The 22,973-nt window shown below is 40.0% G+C and overlaps 1 protein-coding gene across 2 annotated transcripts in view; it reads left to right on the top strand.

The window, feature by feature from the left end:
- Nucleotides 1-19,739, top strand: part of efl1 (elongation factor like GTPase 1) — a 117,063-nt gene extending 97,324 nt beyond the window's left edge. For both annotated transcript variants that reach the window (XM_022741190.1, XM_022741183.1), the window contains 6 exons: nucleotides 5,326-5,455; nucleotides 5,767-5,893; nucleotides 8,284-8,488; nucleotides 9,328-9,854; nucleotides 10,899-11,083; nucleotides 19,036-19,739. In XM_022741190.1, the coding sequence (XP_022596911.1) occupies nucleotides 5,326-5,455; nucleotides 5,767-5,893; nucleotides 8,284-8,488; nucleotides 9,328-9,854; nucleotides 10,899-11,083; nucleotides 19,036-19,224 (1,363 nt within the window). In that variant the 3' untranslated portion in view covers nucleotides 19,225-19,739. The remainder of the gene's footprint in view (nucleotides 1-5,325; nucleotides 5,456-5,766; nucleotides 5,894-8,283; nucleotides 8,489-9,327; nucleotides 9,855-10,898; nucleotides 11,084-19,035) is intronic.
- The last annotated feature ends 3,234 nt before the right edge of the window (nucleotides 19,740-22,973 follow it).

Raw genomic sequence — 22,973 nt, 5'->3', positions numbered from 1 at the left:
ATCATATATCAATATTTTTTTCTGCTTTTTTTTTGCATACATCTCTTAAACCACTTCAGTTCTGCTCAAACCTACCAAATGTTTATTAGGTTTCAGGATTTTAACCCTTTAAATGCCAGTTTGAAGACATGTTGCCTCTTGTTTTATTAAAAAAATCAACACAGAATATGAGATATTTCCCACATAATACATGATGGAGGGATGTGACATTGTTTTATATCAGAGTCTTTTATATCAAGACATTTCTCAAAACCAGAATATGATCAGGGTGACTTTTGAACACTGGAAATAAATCATGTACTCATCCCGGCAGGAACCCCTCGTGGCACTCATAATTTCCCTGGAATTTTCTAGTTTACATTTAATAGTCAGAGCATTCACAATTATCACTCCAAATCAGCAGGGGGAGACACGTAGAAACAGTTGCAACTTGCGCTCTCTCTCTCTCTCTCTCTCTCTCTCTCTCTCTCTCTCTCTCTGTCTCTCTCTCTCGCTCGCTCTCTCTCTCTCTCTCTCTCTCTCTCTGTGACTGTCCCGTCTCTTACCTGTCATTTCTCTTGTGTCTGTGAGTAGCTCCAATCAGGGTAAAATGAAATTGGGTTAAGAAACCAAAGAGAAACCTAAGTGACTTGTTCTGTCTGTTTGTCAATCAATCTCCGCTCTATTTAATCACTGTGCAGCACCAGCAGCAGTGCTCCACTGCATGACCTGAGTTATTGATGTCTCTCTCTCCCCAAAATAGGCGAACGAGTGATTTAAAAGTAACTTCAATCAGGAAAAAAGAATGACAGATCAGACAAAGATATTACCCAAAATGTATTTACAGATTCTGATAGTGACAAATGAGATACCAGATCCAATCAAATAGGTTCCAGTCCCATCTGGTCCTCTTACTACCATCCAGGACTTCCACAGTGGGGAAATACAACACAGTGGATGTGTTTGTTCTGAATGGGGCTTTTTTAATGTAACCTGTGTCCCCACAAGATAATTTAGTTAGCTAATGAAATGTTTCTTAGCCTTGGAGGGAAGGCTACTTTTTTTGAATTTCTTCCACTTTTGCTGTTGTGATTTTGGTTTTGGAAAGGCTAGAGAAAAATACACCAAATGCAATTTTCACCTCTTTTCCTGCTGTGACGTCTTTCAGAGCACAAACACTTCAAACACACCTGTCCAGTATGATGCGGCTACATTGCACTCTGGAATGAAAGACTGAGAGCAAAATTTGTACAAACAAAACATACAATCACCGAATCATCACACACAGAGGCTGCAACACTTACATCAGCACCAACCTGAGGATGAGACATTATCCGCTTTACCCGTCTGCACGGCTAGCAGCTCACTCTTTCTCCCCTGCGTGTGTGTGTACTCCATAACTGAATGTGATGACACTGCTCCCTGCAGTTGTGTGTGTCCTCTCAGGCAAACTCAGCTGGCAGTGTAAAAGGAGTCAACACCTTTTTTAGCATGTTTACATTCACTTAAAAAAATCTGCTTATACCTGTTGATTTTGATGTAAAAAGGGTATTAGTAAGGTGTTGGGCCACCACATACTGCCAGAACAGCTTCAGTGCTCCTTAGTATTGATTCTCCAAGTCACTGAACTCTACTGGATGATGAATTCCATTCTGAAAGTTTAGAGTTCAAAAATTCAAAGTAACTTTATTGCCCCTTACAGGGAAATTCTTCATAAACATATTCCCTCATGTGGTGTTTTGATAATGGTGGTGGAGAGCGCTGTTTAACGCTAATTTAATTTAATTTAATATGCTTTGTGGTTGTTATTCCATTATAAAACAGGTGATAATCTTTCAGTGACATATATTGTAATAATCCAAAATTAAAAGATGAAGTGAATACTGTTTCTTGGATACATATTTACTGGGCATTTCCCCTGTGTGCTACAGCAAGGACACACAGACACATCAGTTTGTAAACCCTAAAATCAGTTAAAAAAAAAGTTAAATGTACACTAATTTAACAGCGAAGTAGAAACACTTGTATGATGTAATTTAATGCAAACATAATAACTGTTTAGGGTGCTACCAAAGTTATTTTTGTTGACTCAGTTATGTTGCATATTTGGCGGCCGTACTTTGTGTTGGCATGAATTATACAAAAGGTTTGTTTCTAATATTTTCACTATGCACAAAAACATGAAAACCACCAAGCAATAAAATGCAACTGCACACACTCCAGCCTCCAGAATGACCACAGTGTTTTATCCACACCTCTCTGACATGGAGTCACGTTGGCTGGCAGATGGCAGTCTGAGCCCTTTGTGACATCGCTGGCAGGCAGCCTGACCTGCAGTGCATTAGAATGAGGTCAGCGTTCAGCCACCGAGCATGCACGCGACTGTGACATCACAGCTCCAGCACTCTGGGGGGATTATCTCTCTCTCTCTCTCTCTCATCCAATGGGAAGCGGTCTTGTTTGACAGGTGTGCTGTAAGGGTTGGATTGCTGAAAAAGCTTTTTGGTTGTTTTATTTGAATTATCTCAGACAACATTTTTCCTGAACTCACCTGTTGCTTATACATCTGTACCGGTCTGTACCCACATTTGCATTATCGCATTTCATAAGAAAGGTTTTAAAGTGGCTGCAGACATCTTCATGGGACCTAATAGTGGTTTTGGCTAATTTCAAATCACCCTTAGCTGAGTGACAGAGGGAGAGAACGTATCAGCGTCAGGGTCAGTGAGCAGCTGGGATTACCTGTTTTCTGTCCTGTTTTCTGTTGCTGTGTCTAACTGGATTAGACGAGCATGTGACTGTCTGTGTCTTTGTGTCTGTGTTTGTAAGTAATGCCATCTCAGCCCTTAACACAAATATAAACACAGACATCTTTTTAGGAATGACCCAGTGAACCCTGGGTCAGCCAAGAATCTTTGGTGTTGTTTAGTAAAGCCTGTAACAGCAGACAGCAGCAGTTAGACAAACAGCCTAATCACTGTGGATGTTCCAGCCCATCTGGGAGGCCGACATGGACCTTTTGTATTGCAGTTATAAACCAAGTCACACTGACTGCAGTTAATAGACAGTTAATAATTTGAAATGCTGTTACACAAATCATTTCTGTTAATACTATGCTTGCATTTAAAGGAAAAGGTTGGCAATATTATATTTGTATGCTTTTATTCAACAAATCCTATGAAATGAACAAAACCAGTGATGTATTAGAGTTTGTCTCTCAATACTTTGTGACATCCCTACTCGTGCCTCCAGCCCATTGCTTCCTACTGAGGATGTAAATTAAAAAAATATCTCACAAATAGATAGTATCATTTATATATATAGGGCTCAGTAATTTCATTAAACAGCTGGGCACTAGTTTAAAGCATCAATGTTACCCAAACAGGAGGGAAGAGTATACTTTTGGGGACTATTTTTGGTGTTGGATTAATCCACATTTGTTGCTCTAGTGAGTATTTTCATCAACAGGACAGTTGTTTGTGGGGTTGGCTTTAATAAAATACAGTGTGTGTGTTGATGGTAATGAAGGAACATGTCACATTGTTGTACTGGGTATACAACAATATGGCTCACTGATATGTTTTAATAGTTTTTGTAAACAATGGCGCTCTGTGGCACAGAGGAATATGATACATCAGACTTTGGATTGACACATATATCATAAATATAATAGCATCAGGAAAAAACATTATTCAAGTACATAAAACACCATTAAAATACTTGATTTGTAGAAAAGTAGTTTGACCTGCAGGTTAAGTAACTATATATGTTGAAGCATCACCCTACCCGACTGACCTGAAATAGTTTAATAGAGCACATTATTGAAAAGAGACATATATGTCTAGTGCTTCAACTAACAATTATTGTCATTATTGATTAATGTGAGATTATTTTTTTCCCAATAAATGAATTAATGGTTTTGCCTATAAAACATAAATGTTCTAAGTGTTCTTGAGCACAAAATGTCATAATCAAAGTCCAAACCCCAAAATATTGTCTGTTCTATAAAAGACCAGAAAAGCAGCAAATTGTTACATTTGAGAACCTGCAGTTAGTGAATGTTTGACATTTCTGCTTGAGAAATACCTTTCTTTTGATTGACTAATCGATTAATGAAGTCATCATTTCAGTTCTACATTTGTCCATGTTTAAAAAAACACTTACCTATAAGCTGGCGAAATAACGTGGGCACTAATCAAGCCTGAATATGTTGTGTCTGTGAACAGATTGAGCAGCACACAGATTTAAAGCCCACCTCTACAATGTGTTATTGTTCATAGTGACAATGAACAATGACGTGATTTTTTTTTGATTTGTGATGTAAAAAAGACAAGTTCCGAAATGGCCTCTTGTTACCTGTGAAGGAGGTCTTGTCTTTAACCCCATTAGTCTCTCTGTCAGAAAGATGTCTCAGAAACAAGACAGACAAGGCTTTGATCTGGGAGCAGTTCACTTTCATTTCCTGTGGTTTTCCCTGACCTAGTCTTGTTACCAAAACCAGAAGTAGAGTGCAGTGTCATCTGTAGAGTAAGAACTTAAAAAGGGAATAGGAGCACTTTCTTCTTGGTGATGGATTAGGTGTATGTTACAATACCAACCACACTCTCCAAAATATTCTGGATGCAGCCAACGTCTAATCTCACTGCGCTGCAGAACAGAGAGGTTCAGGTGATCCTTTGTCCCCACTGCCATCAGGCTGTAGAACCCATCTGCCAAAGACAATGGCTCATGAACTGGACTAATATAACTATTATTGTTTATTATTAACTATTATTGTTCTTATTATTACTAAACGAGCTACTGGACACCTGAATTTCTCATAGGGCATAAATAAATAATCAATTTCAAATTGTTTTAGTATAAGCGGTGGTACGGTTAGGTTTGCATGTCCTGGTTTTAGCCATGCTAACATGATGACTTGGGTGCAGGTTGGAATATCTCAACGACTATTGGATGAATTACCACTGAATTTTGTATTTTGATCTTCATGTTGCCCAGAGAATAGCCGTAGCTGTAGCTTACATTTAGTGCTAGTTAGCAGCTTGTTACCCAAGGGCTGCAGCAAACTATTATTTTTATTATCTGTTGATTACTTTTTTGGTCAATGAATCACTTCATCATCTTTGAGACAGTGAAACATCCCATGATACTTTCCTCATGCGCTAAAGTGATGTATTAAAATTTAATAATAAATGTTTTATCCAATCAACAGGCCAAAACCCAAAGGTATCTGGTTACCATAGATACAGTATATGACAAAGGAAAGCATCAAACCTTTGTGGACGTTGGAGAACAAATTGTCTGTCACCAGTATCACTAACACAAGTTTCACTTGTCTTTTTATAGGTTTGCTAAAATTGAAATCAGTGCATCAAAGCCCATTATTCCATTCAGAGAAACCGTGGTACGTCCTCCAAAAGTGGATATGGTGAATGAAGAGCTGGGCAGGCAGCAGAAAGTAGCAATCATTCACCAGGTGAGTCAACTGCACAGTAATTGAACTATAGTCAACATCAGCTTCAACCAGTTATGTAAAGTTTCCTGTGCTGAGCATTTTGTGCCTGCAACGTCTTTACTGGGACTTGGGACACAGGAGAGGATGTCTGTTACAGCTGGTGTGTTCAAGTGACATTTTTTACATCACCAGAGTGGAAGAGGAGAAGTGGACAGTTAGAATAGCAGTGGAGCAAGGAGCAGATTTGTTGGATTGTTGGAACACTGAGAAATCATCTCTCAATACAAATGACTGGTGTTCAAACATGTCAGTGTGTATGTATCTGATGCTAGGTAAAAGAAGAGGCCTTGCAAGGTCGTTCATCAGACACCCTACATGTGGACCCCAGTGGTCTGGTGACCCTCACCACACCCAACAGAATGGCCACCATCAGCGTCCGGGCAATCCCTCTGCCTCAGGGTAAGACCTGAACACACACTAATCAGTTTAAAGATGTCAGTATACTTCAACAAACTAGGCTGTGTGTTGCGTTATCCAACCATGTCTAAAGGCAAAAGTGTTGATAACTATACAGAAAGACCATCCAGCAAGGCCCTGCTATCGTAGAGAGAGGTTACACATGATGAAATCTACCAGATGGAATAATTACACACTCATTCACATTTACATGTTACATTTACTCATTTGGCAGAGGCTTTTATCCAAAGCACCTTACAAGTGAGGGACATCACTAAAGCTTCAAGGCAGTAGGAGACCTTGGTGCTACTGTACCTTTAAACAGTTGCAGGCATCTATTGTTTTGTACTCAATTGATTACAACAAAAGAGAGAGAATCTCAAATCCAACTTTCACACCTCAACACACTTGGCCAGTCACTGTGTGAATTGAATAGTCTTGTCTGATTGCCTTTTCAGAAAGTTATAACAAATGTGAAATGTAGCCCGGCCCCCATCCCCACAGTTCTATGGAGGTTTAGGCACTGTTAGACAATCCCATGAGCACTTTGTTTCAAGCAGCACTGGGGCCTTAAAGATTCAAAAGAAAGGTGTAAATCATGCTGTACAATGAATGTATCTAAACACCTATAAGGTCTTGTGTCATCTGCATCTGTTGTATGCTAAAGTCAAGGAGGCCTACACTGCTTCAGCTCTACCACCACTTGGCAGATCAGATCATAATCTGGTTTTTCTTGAGTCTTCCTACAAACCCTGTGTACTGGGGCAGGCTGCAACCACCCGCTCATTCAGGAACTGGACCCCGGAGGCCAGTGAGTCTCTAAAGGACTGTTTTGAGTGCACAGATTGGAATGTCCTGTTGGAGTCACAGGAACAGGATAACAGCAAGGACCCTGACCTTGATAGAATGGTTGAATGTACCACGGACCACATTAACTTCTGTATGGATACTGTAATACCAGCAAGGACTGTACACTGCTTTCCAAACAACAAACCCTGGATCACCAGTAACATCAAGACCCTCCTCAACCAGAAAAAGGAGGCCTTCAGGGATGGAGACAGGGAGAAGCTCAGGTGTGTGCAACATGAGCTGAAGAGGAGATTAAAGCAGGCGAAGGAGGACTACAAAAAGAAAGTAGAGAGGAAGCTGCAGCACATCAACACCAGAGAGGTGTGGAAGGGGATGAGGACCATCACTGGCTATAAAGAGAAGAACAGCCAGGCAACATCAGGTGATGTGGACAAGGCCAATGAGTGGTGTTGAGCATCCTGGTCTGGGTCTCTGCTGCCTCTTGACTTTTACAGCTTCACATCATCAAGTTTATCAAGGTCTCTTCCAGGATGTCAGGATGTCTGTCCACCTGCTGAAGCTGAGGAGAAGCTGCTGATGCAGCAGGACAGCAACCCTAAACATCAAAGTAAATCCACCTTCTGGAGTGGTCCAGTCAGAGACCAGACCTGAATCCAGTAGAGATGCTGTGGACTGACCTCAGAGAGCCGCTCACACCAGACATCCTGAGAATCTGTCTGAGCTGGAGCAGCTCTATGAGGAAGTTTGGACCAAAATTTCGTCCTGAACATTGAGCATTGATCACCTGGGTGTCTGGACACCAGATCTTTGTTTGAGTTATTTTATTGTTTTTTTATGAACTGGTCTTAAAAGTAAGATGATTAACCATGTGACATCTGGCCTTTAATGGACAATGTGCCCAGAGGGAGGTGATGACACTGCCCCTAGGAGGGCAAACATGCCCACAGATTGGTCACTGTCCCAAACTTTTTCTATAAAAAACCATCACAGGAATGCAACTGCAGATTTCCTTTATTACCAGCGCTACGTGTCCTATTCTGTCTCCATCCCGCCCCAACTAACTTCAACAAAAAGAGCTAACTGGGTAAATTGAGAAATTATGATTGGCTACTCTATCCAATCATGACCCTAAATTTATCAGCGTTTTACAAGCTGCTTCCAGTAATGGTCATATTTTGGTTTATTCACCAGTTGCATATTTTCCCTGTAAAACTCCAGTGATATTTTCATTTATTCCATTACTGTAGCATTGTTATCTGTATAGTTAGCATTTGTTGTGTTGTTGTTGTTCCTTCCTTTGTAGCAGTGTGTAGTAATAAATATTTTAAATATAAAGTCATTATCTTTGTTTAATGAAGTCGATTCCTTTGTTGCTTGTTCGACCTAAATTCAAGTTAATTCTTTCTTAAAGTTTATTTGTGCATTATAGACACTCTGATCACCAAAATAAATAGTTTTTAGTTTTATTGTGCTGACTGAAATTATTTCACTGATCAAAGAATTAAAATGGTTAATTTTTTTATGTATTATATTTCCCCAAATTGAGCTAATTTTCCCTACAATGGTGTTGTTTATCCTTTCAGAGGTGACCTGTCTGTTGGAGAGTAGCTCAGAGTTGATTCGGACTCTGGAGCAGGTAAACATGTCCCTGAGGGAGGGGAAGAACCTGGACATCAGCCTTGGGACTCTGGAGTCCCTCATCAAACTCAAGGCCCAGCTGGAAAACCTACTGCAGGGGAGGAAGTGGAGGACCACTGTGGAGCGTATCTGGGCTTTTGGTCCCCGCAGGTCTGTCCATGACCTTCATGACATGGGCATAGTTAACATGCAACATACAGTAATACATGAGAAGAACATAGAACAGAGCAGACTGACCCCTTTAAAGGTCTGGCCTTTATTTACCTCAATTGTAGAAAGGACCTTCTAAACTTCTAAATTTGCTTGATTACTTAACTTATCAAATTGTATGTCAGTTAGAAGTCTTTCTGTTTTCTGTTCTACTGTGCTATGGCTCCAAGAGGCTTTTTTTATTATTTATTTATTATTATTTATTCTTAGGTGTGGGTGAAATGTACTGCAAGGGGAACTTCATTGGAATTTTGTAGAAGATGCTAACAAACCACAGACACACTGTTCAATGAAGTTTAATTTACCAGTGCAAACATCTTTCAAGACCAAATATGAAGTCTATCTGATCAATTCTGTAGGAGTTTGTTAAAGTAAAATGTCTGTAAATGACAACAACTGTGCCAAAATTACACAGTAAATTCAAAATGGTTGACTTTCCGTTGGGTTTAGGGTATGGCTCCAAGGGTCTTTTGTGTAAGTCTTGGGATGTTATATGTTACCGTCACGTTTGGTACGTTGGTGAAATTTACTGCAAGGGCTACTTTGTTGAAATTTTATAGGGGGTGCTATCAAGCCATTTTGCCCATGAGCAAGACCCATAAAACATTTTGTGAGTTTTCAGGCACCTTTAGTACCTCAAAATGCAATTCATTTTTCAACAGGGTCCTTGCACTGGTTGGTGCTCAGCCCGGTTGGTGCACTACATTCCTTGGGCTTGTTGAAGGACGAGTTTGTGGTACCTTGTAAAGTGTTCACCATGTTGCTGTTTTTGTTTTCAGGTATGGTCCCAACATTCTGCTGAACAGTGTGGAGGGCTACGAGCGTCCCTCAGTGTGGCAATGTCTGGGCAGGAGTGACAGCGTTGGTGAGGCTCCAGCTCAGGCCGCAGTTCGACGAGACTTTGACAACAGCATCATCAGCGGCTTCCAGCTAGCAACTCTGTCAGGGCCCATGTGTGAGGAGCCCCTAATGGGAGTGTGCTTCTCGATTGAGAGGTGGGACATCCAATCTTCAGTCCCTCCTCAGAATCGGGACTCCTTGCAGGACTTATTATCACACCAAGCTTCAGCAGAAAGCAAACTGGAAAGTGGCAGTGAGACATCAACACAGGCTGAGGGCACAGCAGCAGTCACAACCTGGGCCACATTCAGGCCAGAAGCTACGTCTGCAGACTGCTACGGGCCAGTCTCCGGCCAGTTGATCGCTGCCATGAAGGAGGCCTGCCGTCATGCTTTCCAGGCTCAACCTCAGAGACTCATGGCTGCCATGTATACCTGTGAGATCATGGCCACCGCTGAGGTGCTAGGTAAGAGAGCGTTGTTGATGACCTTCCACCATAATAAGAAAAGATTAAAGTCTGACAGTCTTAATATATACTGTGTATATATATATATACACCAATCAGCCATAACATTATGACCACTGACAGGTGAAGTGAATATCATTGCTGTCGATGTCTTTTTATGCATCCACCAGCAACAGCCAGAGCTGGAGGCATATTGTTTTAAGGTTGTCCATCCGTCCCATTCTCGTGGACATGATATCTCAGTAACGCTTGACGGAACCTCTTCAAATTTGGCACAAATGTCAACTTGGAACTGACTGTCTACTGCTGCATTGGACAATAAAAACTGAGCACTTTACGAAAAATAAAGTTATGATTATTTTCTGTAGCACTCATCAACTACAGCCTAACATGTCTAGGGATGAGACTCATCGGATAAGCTATTTTATTTATGCTGTTTTATTCAGAATACTTTAAAAAGTCATCATCAGGGTTGTCTTACATTTGGGCAAATACAGTGCAAGTCGATTACTGTGGAAATGGAACTTTGGGTGGAGCTGCAGTGGCCCTTCAGTGTGAAAGTATAGTCGACACTAAAGCTACACTAATAAATCGGCAAGGCTGATATATCAGCTGATAATAGCTTATTACTGATATATCTGTATCATGTATATTTTTGTTCAATAGGTAACAAAAAATAGCTGCACAGAAATACCAAACTAAGTTTAGTTTGTCCAGCAGAGAGCACTTACAAGTCGATCTCAACTGTAAAATGTTATGGGTCACGATAACAAAATCTAAGGGATCAAGATTGTTTATTTATGTTATATGTCTGTGTTTTTAAAAAAGACTATCCGCTGATATTTTGTCATATCAGATCTATTGAACTCCCAAATATTGTTATCTTTATTGGTCTCAAAAATCCAGTATGGCTCAGGATATAGTTTGAGCGGTACCAGTTTGTTAAAGTGTCATCAGCTGGAAAATAATTTCTTAAACACAGTCTAATATGACCAGTGTTCTGCTGTGCACATTATCCTTACCCTGTGTCTCTGCCTATATTAGGCCGAGTGTATGGTGTTCTGGGGAAGCGAGAGGGTCGTGTTCTCCATGAAGAGATGAAGGAAGGGACAGACATGTTCAGCATCAAGGCCGTTCTGCCTGTGGCTGAGAGCTTCGGATTTGCTGACGAGATCCGCAAGAGGACCAGCGGATTGGCCAGTCCACAGTTGGTCTTCAGCCACTGGGAGGTGATTATATTACTGAATTACACTACATGACAGCAGCACATTCTGCATCTATCTGCTTTAATATACCTGAGCCCTTTTATAACTGGTATTAAACATGTGATCAGTATCTGAATACTTAACTTTAAAACAAATCTACTGTACATCTCCTTAGGATCCCTTGCATAGTTCACACAATGATAGGTTATGTATTAATATATGTTTTTCTTGATCCCACCAAGATATTCAGATGCAGACAGTATGCTGATACCAGATGGAAGTAGTATCCACGTCTCATAACAATCAATTTCCTAGGGAGATTTTATTTAGAGAAGCTCCAATATTGGTCTTGACGTGTCAGTATTTTTTCCTCTTCAAGGGTTTAATATTGTTGAACTCTTTTTTGTGTTATATTTTCCTCCTCCTCCTCCTCCTCAACATATTTGCCCACTTTTTTTATAAAAAATTGTAGAGATTTCATAAATATTATCATATTTATAAATATGATAATACTTATGAATATATTAATATTTTATAAATATTATAAATATACAGTATACAACTGTAAACCTGCTCTAACAGACAATAAGCATGTAAGCTTAAGCCAGTAAATTTAAGACTAGATGTGGCATAAGACAGTTAGTTGCTAGTTTATTAGGTACACTTAATGTAAAACTGAAGCAGTCTAGTAGGTTGAAGGTTGTAATGTTCAGTTTTTGTCTAAACTGTTGCAGAACAGTGTTGATGTAACTTAATGATCATTTTGAATGATGTAGTTTGTGGTGCTGTTGAATTATATTTTATTATAAAAAGAATGAACACCTTTCAATATAATGCAATCTACAGGAAAAAAAAAATTCATTATAAATATGTCGATTTTAAATTAAGGAAACAAAGTGTGCTAGAACACTTTCTGAAGCCATTGTACATACACACACAGCTTGACTGTGACTGAGCTTGTTATGTAGGGCTGTAGGTCAATGAGGCCGTCTGGTTAATGAGATGGTCTGATTTCCTCATGGGAGTTGGGATCAGAGATGCAGCAGACAACATGTGCGTTAGACCGTTATACCTGCCGCTTGGCTGGCTTGAGCTCCAGCACACACACACACACACACACACACACATCCTGCGGGCCATATGGACATTTTCAGCTGGGGCAATGGGTCAAGTTTTTCTTAAGGAGAGAGAAATGACTCCTCACTGCCAAACAGCCACGTGTCAAACAGAATCTTCTTACTGTGACTGAATGTCTTAAATGTTTCACAGTGATCATTTCAAATCCCACTTGTACTGTTTGATGAATTTAGCCATGCTGATAAAGGATGGACTACCATGATAGGATACTGTCTAACTGAGTGCCACCTGTTTTATAAACACCATGGTCAGTTTGATTTATAATTGGTTGCCATATAATCTACAAACCAGGCTGTTTTATTGTTAAATATCTATCAGTATACAGTATAAATAAGTTAGCATGTTTACCTACATGTACCGTAATAAGTCAGTCACTGAGTCCCAAAATCACCACTAACCTACCCTGACACTCATTGACCACAGAAAAAGAATTCCCTGTGCAATCAAATTCAGTCCGGTACAACTACCCTACAGCAGTTCCTACCTTTGTGAAACTTATATAAAGATACAGTATATATATAAAATATTGATTTTATTGGACAAATTGTTGACCAGGCATATGTACAATAAGTATAGAAGTATGTAGATATAAAAAAATAAGAATAAAATAATAAATTGTCACCTACATTTTGATGAAAAGGAAGAAAGAGGCAGGATCTAAAACTAGGGGTGCACTGTCAGACTCAAAATCATGTGTTACATAACTCTGTAGTCATTATTTCAGACCTTTCGAAGCTTCAGTCATCTCAGAACAATAATGCAGATGAGTTTTGGTGTATTTTTTAATATTTTTCCTTTACTTGTCATACAATGTACTGACATAAACATGTACTTTAGTGCCTCTAATCAGAAACCCCTTCTGAATAAACTTGCTCTTTACTGATATCTATAAATCTCAGTTATGTTTAATGACAAGAAAACACTGAAATTTAACCCTCACTCCTTAAAGTTAAAGTTGAGGCTATACGATTTTTCTTTTATGCTTTTTATGATCAACAATTTTCAGCAGTACTCATTCAATGTATTTAAAGTACATTCTGTAACCGTCTCAATTTATAGTTTTTATTGTTACCAGAGTCCAACCTCTCATACAGGATGTACTTTGCCATACACAAGTGCATACAATGCATACAGTGTACATGTGGAAGACAAAGCTGGTTCGTGCAGACATTTCATGTTACAACCAGTGGTAACGACAAATACCAATAGTAACAACAAACAACTGTGCTTGTGTCAAACTAACTGGAGCCCTAAGAGAAAAACATGAGCAGCCAGACAATCAGACAAGTTATTAACAAGCCAACAATTTAACCAGAATAGCTACAACTTTATTTGGAAACTAAAAGTGATTGTGTGTGAAATGTCCCAAGTACAGAAGGTCAAAGTTAACAAGGAAGTTTCACTAAGTCGGGGGGGGGGGTTTATAACCTGTCTGATTGTCTGACTGCTCATGTTTCTTGCCACACTCACAGATCTCAGCAATAACTTTGGTGACTGGAATGTCATAATCAATAGAATTACTATATGTTCAGTGCTATAAAAAATACTGTACATTTCCTTCATTAACCTCTGCTTGAGTAGTTTACAGAACTAAGAACTGTGTAAGTGTTTTCATTTGTTCAGACACTATTAGTGCATCTTTGTCAGTGATGCGAAACCAAATGTATTCTTGCCCACAGTGACTGTGTGCTATAATAACACATAACTCCTAAACAGCAAACATTTTGCAAATGTTTAAAAAATGTTATTAGTTACAAAATACATTGGGGAAATGTTGAAGGAAATATAATCCAGACACAAGGTTAAAACTTAAGTACAGAGTCTTCTTTAAACAGGGCACAGAGCAACACTCAGCAGTAATGGAGTCAATGCAGCCTTTGTCTATGTGAGAAAGAGGGCTTGTTTGAAAACCTCCAACTGTGATCATAGAATATTTTAAGCCTTGGCATCCTCCACGTCTCTGCTCTCTGCTTGTCTCATGACCCCTGTTACCTCACCCTCTGTATGAGACACTCCCATATTCACTGTCACACTCACTCAGTGTGTGTATGGGTTGGCATTTTGGGTGTTTATGTGTGTTCTTTTTGATCTATGGGACTAATTATCCAACTGATCACTAACGAGTGCAAACACACTCTGACTCTTCGACAGCATCAACCACCATTCTCTCTCACCTTAAATCTTCCCTCAACATTCTGGTGGAATATCTCACAGACAAAAGTTCATCTGCATCAACGACTGCACCTCCTCCACTGCTACTTTGTCCCAAGGCATCCTTCAGGGTTCAGTGCTTGGTCCTCTGCTGTTCATCATGTACATGCTTCCCCTTGGTAACATTATCTATTGTCACGGTTTCCACTTCCACTGCTACACTGACCATGCCCAGCTATAGATTTCCAATAAATTCCTCATCACTTTAACTGGCTCACATTCCAACTGGCTCATATTCTCGCATTGAAACAGTCACTGCAGCACTCCAAAAGAGTCAGTTGCACCTACAGAAAGCTAGACAGATGGTTGACACGCTCAAAGAAGACATAAAGTGTTTTTGTGAAGGTGGATTCAAGAATTTGGGGAAAATACTACTGCAGCAGCACATGACTTGAACCTGGAGAGTCCAACTGTGCCAAGGCCAAGAAAAATGCCGCCCTGTCAAGAATATTGAGGCATGCCACCACACAGCTTTGAAACACCAGAGCCAATGTACCGACAGCAGTATTTTGAGATCATGGATACAGCATCAGCATCCCTGGATTGCTGATTTAGTCCTTCTGCAATCAAACACATGCAAGATTTTGTGACCGGAATAGGCGACTGCAAAAATATCCTGCAGTTCCATGAAACCAGACTCACGTTGCATCGTGATATGGATGTAGCAAAACAACAAATAATTTGCCTCGCTACTTTTCAAGATGTAATGGACTCTCTGTAAGGCAATCAGGGAGAGCACTTGAGAACCATGTTGCCAGAGATTACCAAACTCACTGTCCCTGTAACATCCTGCAGTTCAGAAAGGTCATCTTCAGGACTTTTCTTCTAGCGCTATCATGAGTGTCACACGACCGCTAATGGATGGTTTACCATTACATTTGGTACACACATTCATGTTTCCCACATGATGAATCAAAGTCACTTTATCATAAGGTCAAAATTTCCATTTGTCTAGTGCTTTGGTTTATGACCAGGTACCAGCAAACCTTATTGCATTTCTTCTTGGCACTCATGAAGCTGAAGCTTTGTGTGTGTTTTACACTGAGCACATAATTTACATACTGAAGAGTTGTTTTCTGACATGGCCGCCGTGCTACACATGAGGAATGAGTTCATTTCTTGTTGTGTGATTTGTTTACAGTAAGTACAGAAGAGCTTTGCTTGTGGTCTTTTTTAACTCAGTATGCATTGTTTAAACTGTCTTAATATAGTGTCTGAGCTGCATTGTAGTCCTGCACTGGAACTGACCCCCCACTCTACTAGTGGCATAAAGAATGTGAGTGATTGGCTCTCGTGTGGTTGATGCTCCCAGAAGACATTTGCATGAAGCTGAGCTTTTCTCAGCTTTCCCCTATAGTGTCACTTGGTACCTTAAATCTCTGTAGCTCCTCAGGCGGCACTAGACTGCAATGCCAGGTCCCAATCACAATGAAGCCTATTGCTCTCCCTGCTTTTGAGTATGCATGTGTGAACAACTCAGTCTTTTACAAATTAACATAATCATATTCAGTAACAGACTCTACACTGCCAAAATTGTGCACCTAATCTAGAATGTGTAAGATTGTCTGTCTAAAATCTGAAGAAAAAGAAAAAAACACGGTAAAACCACATGTAGCTGCTGTAGAGCTCTATAGGCTTTTTTTGTGCCTGTCATGACCCTCAACTCCCCACCCTCATCCCCACCCTCATTTTAACCCTCAACATCTTGCAGCATCTGAAAACTCACTACCAGCACCACTGTAATCTTCTCTGGCCTACCCATTGTCTTGTAGCCATTGTCTTTGACTCATTAAAAGTTATCTGTCTCATTTCATTAATGTGCAAACGCTTCCTCACAAAGAGTTGGTCCTGAACCCCCCACTGTGCCCCATCCCTCTCAGCTTCAGGACTTGACTGCTGCTTAGTGCCGATGTCAGCAGTCCTCCTGACAGTGATTTGATATGGCCAGAATATTGGATTAACATTTGAATGAGCGCACAGGCACAGAGAGCAGATTTTGAGCGTTGCATTGTTGTGTAACTGGAGGGTTAGTGGCTCCCGAGGAGACGTTTACATTAGATTTCCATCAAGAATGGAGCTTTTGTTCAGCTGCAGACTGGAGAATTCTGTGAATTCTGTGTAAAGTCTTTTATTGTGTGAAGCATCTGTCTAACAGTACAACTACTGTGTGTGTGTGTGTGTGTGTGTGTGTGTGTGTGTGTGTGTGTGTGTGTGTGTGTGTGTGTGTGTGTGTGTGTGTGTGTGTGTGTGTGTGTGTGTGTGTGTGTGTGTTTGTGTGTGTGTGTGTGTGTGTGTGTGTGTGTGTGTGTGTGTGTGTGTATATTTGTGTGTGGGTAGAAATCCTTGTGTGTACTCTGATGGATGTTGTAGGGTTGCTAATATGTAGAGACATAGCAATATATGAGTATAGCCAACACCCTGGAGGTAGTTTGAAACAGTTTTAATATTCATTTATAAAAGAAAATACATATTCATTTATTTATTCATTTATAAAGACCGCCTTGCACAGTGCATGTCCTTAATACAATTCTTTAAAGAACAAATCTAATGGATTATTTTCAAAAGCAAATTTACAACATATAAATTGGTTACCACTTTACAATAAGACAACTCTTATAAAGGATTTATAAATGGTTTATAATTAGGTTATTAATTCAGTTGTTAACACTTTATAAATTATAAATAAACAATTATAAACAGGTTATAACACAGTTTTTTAATATATTGATGCAGGCTCACTATTTGGCAAGATAAAGTTAATGCTTTATAATAATTAATCTTACTAATGAGTAACTACCATTTATAAATGGTAAAAGGAGCCTTATTGTAACTCATTAATAAATGGTGATGTATTTTACACTTTACAATAAGGCTCCTTTTTGCCAGCTACAAATGTTTGTAAGTGATTAACAAATGGTTGCAAAAATGAGAAGAAGAAACATCAGATGGGATGTAGCATGATGAAGCAGCAGGTACAATGCTGGATGATGGAGAAAACAAAGGAAGCTCAATAACTTTTGAGATATGAGGCTGAACAGTACAGATGTAGAATATTTTCATCTTTATCTTCCTGTCAGAAAAGCACTTTCCTTTTGTGCTACATTTTTCTCAGCCGCTCATTATACATACTGTGATATACCATTTACAGCTCTAAAAACTGCTTTCCATAGTTAGGTTCAGATTGTTTAAAGCTGTCTACAGGCAGATGGTATACTTCTTCAGAAGTGCTTGTCAGATAGTCCAACAGCATCTGATCCGCTCTGCCTCCATCTTTCAGCCTAGAGATTCTACTGACTTCGACCCAACCGGTCGAGGCAGACGGCCGCCCACCCTCAGCTTGGTTCAGCTCGAGGTTTCTGCCTCTTTTTTCTTTGCTACTGTTGTCCTGTTCATGGTGGGAATTGTTGGGTCTCTGTAATGATTATGATAAAGAGTACGGTCTAGACCTGCTCTATATGAAAAGTGCCCTGAGATAACTTCTGTTCTTCTGTGATTTAGAGCTATAGAAATAAAAATGGACTTGACTTGACAACAGACTGGATGTATAGCCGCAGCACATTTCTCAGTCCACACGTCTCTTTTTGACGCTGGCTGTTACATACACCACTAACTCTGCAGCAGAACTCCTCCAACATTAATTCAGTCTGCCAATTCAGTCAAGCACTTGACTGTTGCAGGATGCCACGTACCTCCTCAACCCCCACTGGATCCCATTGTCCTCCAGCATATGCTGCTCACATGTGGTATGTGTGTGTACGTTGTCTCCTCTAATCTGCCCATTGTTGTAGCTCGCTCTCTGCCATCTGTCCCAGTGTAACTAGAGACAGGTGCAGGACCCTGCTGCGTGTGCTGCTACTGTAATTGTTATTTGTGTGTGCGGGTGTCACCCAGTTTGCAGCACTGAGAGTGTTTGTCTTGAATTCAGCCATGTACCAAGTGACACAGCTGAATTGTGTGTGTGTGTGTGTGTGTGTGTGTGTGTGTGTGTGTGTGTGTGTGTGTGTGTGTGTGTGTGTGTGTGTGTGTGTGTGTGTTTGAGAGAGCCCCACAGTCATTTCTTCAGTTTATCCATTGTAGTAACAAAAGGAGTCATTGTGTGTATCATCTACTAGTGCTGCTTAAACTAACAGTTATTCAATCTATTGGTTGATCAACAGATTTAGATTATTTAAGTCACTGAAAACTGCTTTCAGCTGCTCAGGATCTGCTGCTTTTCTTTATTTTACATCATTAGAAACTGTGTATCTCACGTCACCTTGACCACAGGGAAACTGTGAGGGGCATTTTTCAGTACTTTCTCACATTTAAAAATGTTTTTAATGAACAATAATCATTGAACAATTAATCAGTAAAATCAGAGCATATCCAAAGTGTTTCCTTTCCTTACGATGTACAGACAAAGCTTTTATCAGTAAGGAGTAGGGTTATGAACAAATTAGAATATAGTATTCAGAAACACTCAATCTCTCAATCAATTAGATCTGAATACTCACAAGCGCTATGACTTGACTTGACTACAATTAACCTAAAAGGACCTGAATTCAATGTGCAGATGTTGAATGTTATGTTGGTCTTACACTATCACTGACCATCACATTTCTGTCCCTCTCCTCCTCTCTCTGTCCCAGGTTATTAGCAGTGATCCATACTGGGTTCCCACCACCGAAGAAGAATACCTGCACTTTGGTGAGAAAGCAGACTCCGCCAACCAGGTCCTGAAATACATGAATGCTGTCCGCCGGCGCAAAGGCCTCTATGTGGAGGAGAAGATAGTAGAGCACGCAGAGAAGCAAAGAACACTCAGCAAGAACAAATAGAGAAGGAAAGATCAGAAACTCCTCCTGTCAGGCTGTGAGACACTGCTGGCACCATGACCAATCAAATGGCCCAATTCAATGGTGGTTAATTATATAAACTAATGTGTTGCAATCTGGATATGGACATTATATTTCATTGCTTTACAGAATAACTGTTGTCTGGCATGATGCAATATATTGCAGAAGCTGCCTCCTGTTAGAACATTGGGCTCCAGAGAAGGGAAATCCTTTGTTAATTGTTAATCTTGATATTAGTGGAAGCAGCAGGGAGTGTGTGTGTGGTCTACTAAAGATCACATTCAAAGCTCAAGTCAAATCAAATAAACAACCATTTCTTACAGAAATCTAAATGAAATATAGGTAATTTATAGTAAATTCCAGTGGGTGTGGCTATGCCCCCTGGCTGGGTATACTCTATATCCTTCTAATAAATTGAGAAATCTCTGTCTGTCTGTCTTGTTTTTACTACCTCAAAATATTACAATTTTATTCTCAATCTTATTTTTTTCCAAACAGTGGCGTTAAAACTCTGTTACACTTTATTTAGTGTAAAAAGGATAGATATATAGATCTAATCTAACTTGCTGTGACTTCAGAAAAACAACACTTATTTTCAGGTTTTTTAGTTCAAAGTGTGGAGCTACTGTCTCACATGTGAATTTAATATGCTTGATAGTCCACTGATAATAAAATGCAATGACAGTAATAGAAAATGAGAAGTTGGTGTGGATTTCAAACCATGCAAATACACCAATAAATGTATTTTGGCCTGATATTGTAGCAGCAAAATATGTGTTTAGAAGTTAGAAGAGGCAAATGGTTCATAGCCTCTGTGTGCGTCTTTGTTGCTTCATTTCTGCACTAATGCAATCAAACACCACATCACTGTCTGATGTGGTCATGTGCCATGCCCTCAAAGAGCCTGCAAATAACTGTATCCTGTTTGTCATGCCCCTGCTGCTGTGCTGCTAGTTGATAACACCCAGCATGTCCACTGATTGCTAATGGCTGCAGAGCTCCTCCTATGAGACTTCTGTTAATGCAATGGGCGGGACAGGCTTGTCTTGCATCACAGAGTCAGTTACAGTCAAACATAATTGACAAGATCTTTTTTCCCTGAAAAATCTGGCAGATTTGTTTTAGTCAAGTGGTTCGAATTAAATCCACAGCTTGTATCCCCCCACCCTTCACCTCCTGCTTAAATGAATTTCATTACGCAGACCCTGAAGCATTTTAATTTGGACAATATAAATATGGTGAAAATTGGGAAACAAGGCGTGTTTTGATTTTCAGGGAGGGGAGGCACCACAGTTCATTCCCTGCGAGCCGCCTGGACTGTTTACACCAGTGGTTCTCAAACTTTTTCAGGTCAAGGACCCTAAAGTGACACATATTAACAGTAAACATAATTTTAGAAAGGGAAACAACAACAATTGAATATCTGAGACAATGGAACAAATGGTTTGAATATGTAGCCAACAAATAACATAGAAGGGTATTAGAATTGTGCACATGCAGAAAATATAACTGAGGAACAATGCTGAGAAGCAGTTGATGTCAGAAGCTGAATATTCAACTGACTGGTTAAATGACTAATCAATATAGATGATCAGTCCAAGCAGTTTTTCCCTTGTTAAAACTGCACACTTACTACCTTTTATTTAAAACTAGGTTTCTATGTGACTTTTAAAACTATATTTTCATTTTCTTTTAATGCAAATATATACATTAGCAGTCTGCTTGTAAGAATGCAAAAAATAGGCTGTGCAAGCAATTGGAAATTACTAAGAGAAATGTAAGATAAATAAATAAATATAAAGGAGGGGAGGAGCACTTTTGGAGCCACTCATCTTTTGTCTCCAGTCCATGTTAGAATTCAGCGACTAAGGCCTCTTCCACTTGCATGGTCAGTCTATCACAGGGTGTCAATGGAAAAGAGAATGGATTTCTCAACTGCTGATTTGCCAAGATCTCATCTCCGAACTGCTCACGCAACCCCTTCAAATGCGCCGGTTGCACAGAGCCCACTAGCAGCCCTGACCTCCCCACAACATCTTCCAAGGTTGGGAACATTTTGTCGAGCCCTGTTCAACACAAGCAAACCCCAGGTCCAACTTTTTCACGAATCCAGAGACTTGATTGGTTGCCAAGAATACAGGGCACTCTTTGCCCTGCAGAGAGGTATTCAGTATGTTTATGCCAACATTGTAGCCCAGTTCATGTCCTCCATGTGCTTCACCAGTGGGGAGCTGATTTTGGCAAGAAGGAGGACATCCTCATGCAAATCACACAAGCCAGGGAGACCTTGCCCTGGGACAGTCACTGGACCAGTCCAGTTTCTCTTCTCTGTGGACCTCAGTCTACTATTTTAACATCCAAAAAGTCAGCCACTACTCATCCAGTTCCAGGTTTTAAGATTTCAATACTGACAAATCAATATAATGGTCTAAGATCAATATGTTTCTGAAATAAGAGGGAGACAGACTGGAGGCAAATCATGAATATATTTTTGAATGAACAGTATTCTAGTAACCACAAAATAAACTAAGAATACAGTGAGATGTGATTGTCAGTAAAGCCATTGGTGAGAGTGCATGTAGGGGAGAACAGAGGCCTCTCGCCAGATGGGCAGGGTGTTATAGTTTGACATCACTGGGCCCAGGTGCTTCCATCTATGATGATCTGCACTCCACTCTCCAGGTACCTGCCGCATTATAGAACCAAAACACATAGAATATGAGAACAAACCAGAGGGTGTCACAGTATGCATTCATTCAACAGGCAGCTAGAGGTTTTTCCATTCCTCTCTCCTCTGTCTCTGCTGAGACTACTTTGCTAATGTGTTCTGCAGAGCTGAGTTGATTTTCTCTTCCTGAAGGAGCTCTCTGACAAGTCCCTACAGACACACAACACAAGATCTCTTACACTCTGCTGTCTGTCTACCAGGACCACAGGGCACTGAAACACACACACACACTGGTTTATACTGATGCCAGGACAGTGATGTGGTTAAGTGAATGCTTTGTCACACTGGCGCTGTATGGTACATTGTCTACCAGGCAAATCTTTGGCTGGCTCTCTGTTCAAGTGCCAGCTGACTCTGAATTAATTAATTCTCTCTCCATTTTTGCAGGCTATAGAGGAGTGGAGTGTGTGGAGAGTGTCTGTGTGTCCTTTTATCTTAGTTTTATGCCTGTGCTCTGGTTTTAAAATATTTAACCTGACTTCTACCAGTCTTTGTCAGAGTAAGAGTATAACATTTACACAAACTAGTCAAAGATACAGTTGGTGAAATCAGCCCCTTTGCTTTTCATCCCAAAAACATTTAGTAACACTCTTTGAATAAGACCATTTTTCTATCATAGCATGTTGGGGCCATTGTAGAGTAGTCATGCACATATGAGGAAATGTAAATGTAACAAACCATTTTTTTTACTCAAAGGAAAAAGATTGATTAGTTAAACCACAAACTACAGAATGAGATTATTTTAAGTGGTTGAGGAGATTTTTCTCTGGGGCTCACCCCTGAAAGGTGAAGATTCAAGTCATCATCAGAGACCCCTCAGTCAACTGAGATTCTTCAAATATCATTGATTCAATCGCAAGCATTTGTGGAGACTTTTCGGTCTCTAGAAGTAGCTGCTCTCTGGGGTAAAATCATTTCACTATGTCAAATCATCCCGTCCACTCTGTGAAGATGTTTGTGATGGGTAGAAACAGCTCCAGTCACCCTGAGCGTCCTGCCGAAC

Source organism: Seriola dumerili, unplaced genomic scaffold (genome assembly GCF_002260705.1).
Source record: "Seriola dumerili isolate Sdu_G_001 unplaced genomic scaffold, Sdu_1.0 BDQW01000003.1, whole genome shotgun sequence".
Lineage (NCBI taxonomy): Eukaryota > Metazoa > Chordata > Actinopteri > Carangiformes > Carangidae > Seriola > Seriola dumerili.
The sequence above is the reverse complement of the archived record's forward strand: the minus strand, read 5'-3'. Positions and strand labels throughout refer to the sequence as shown.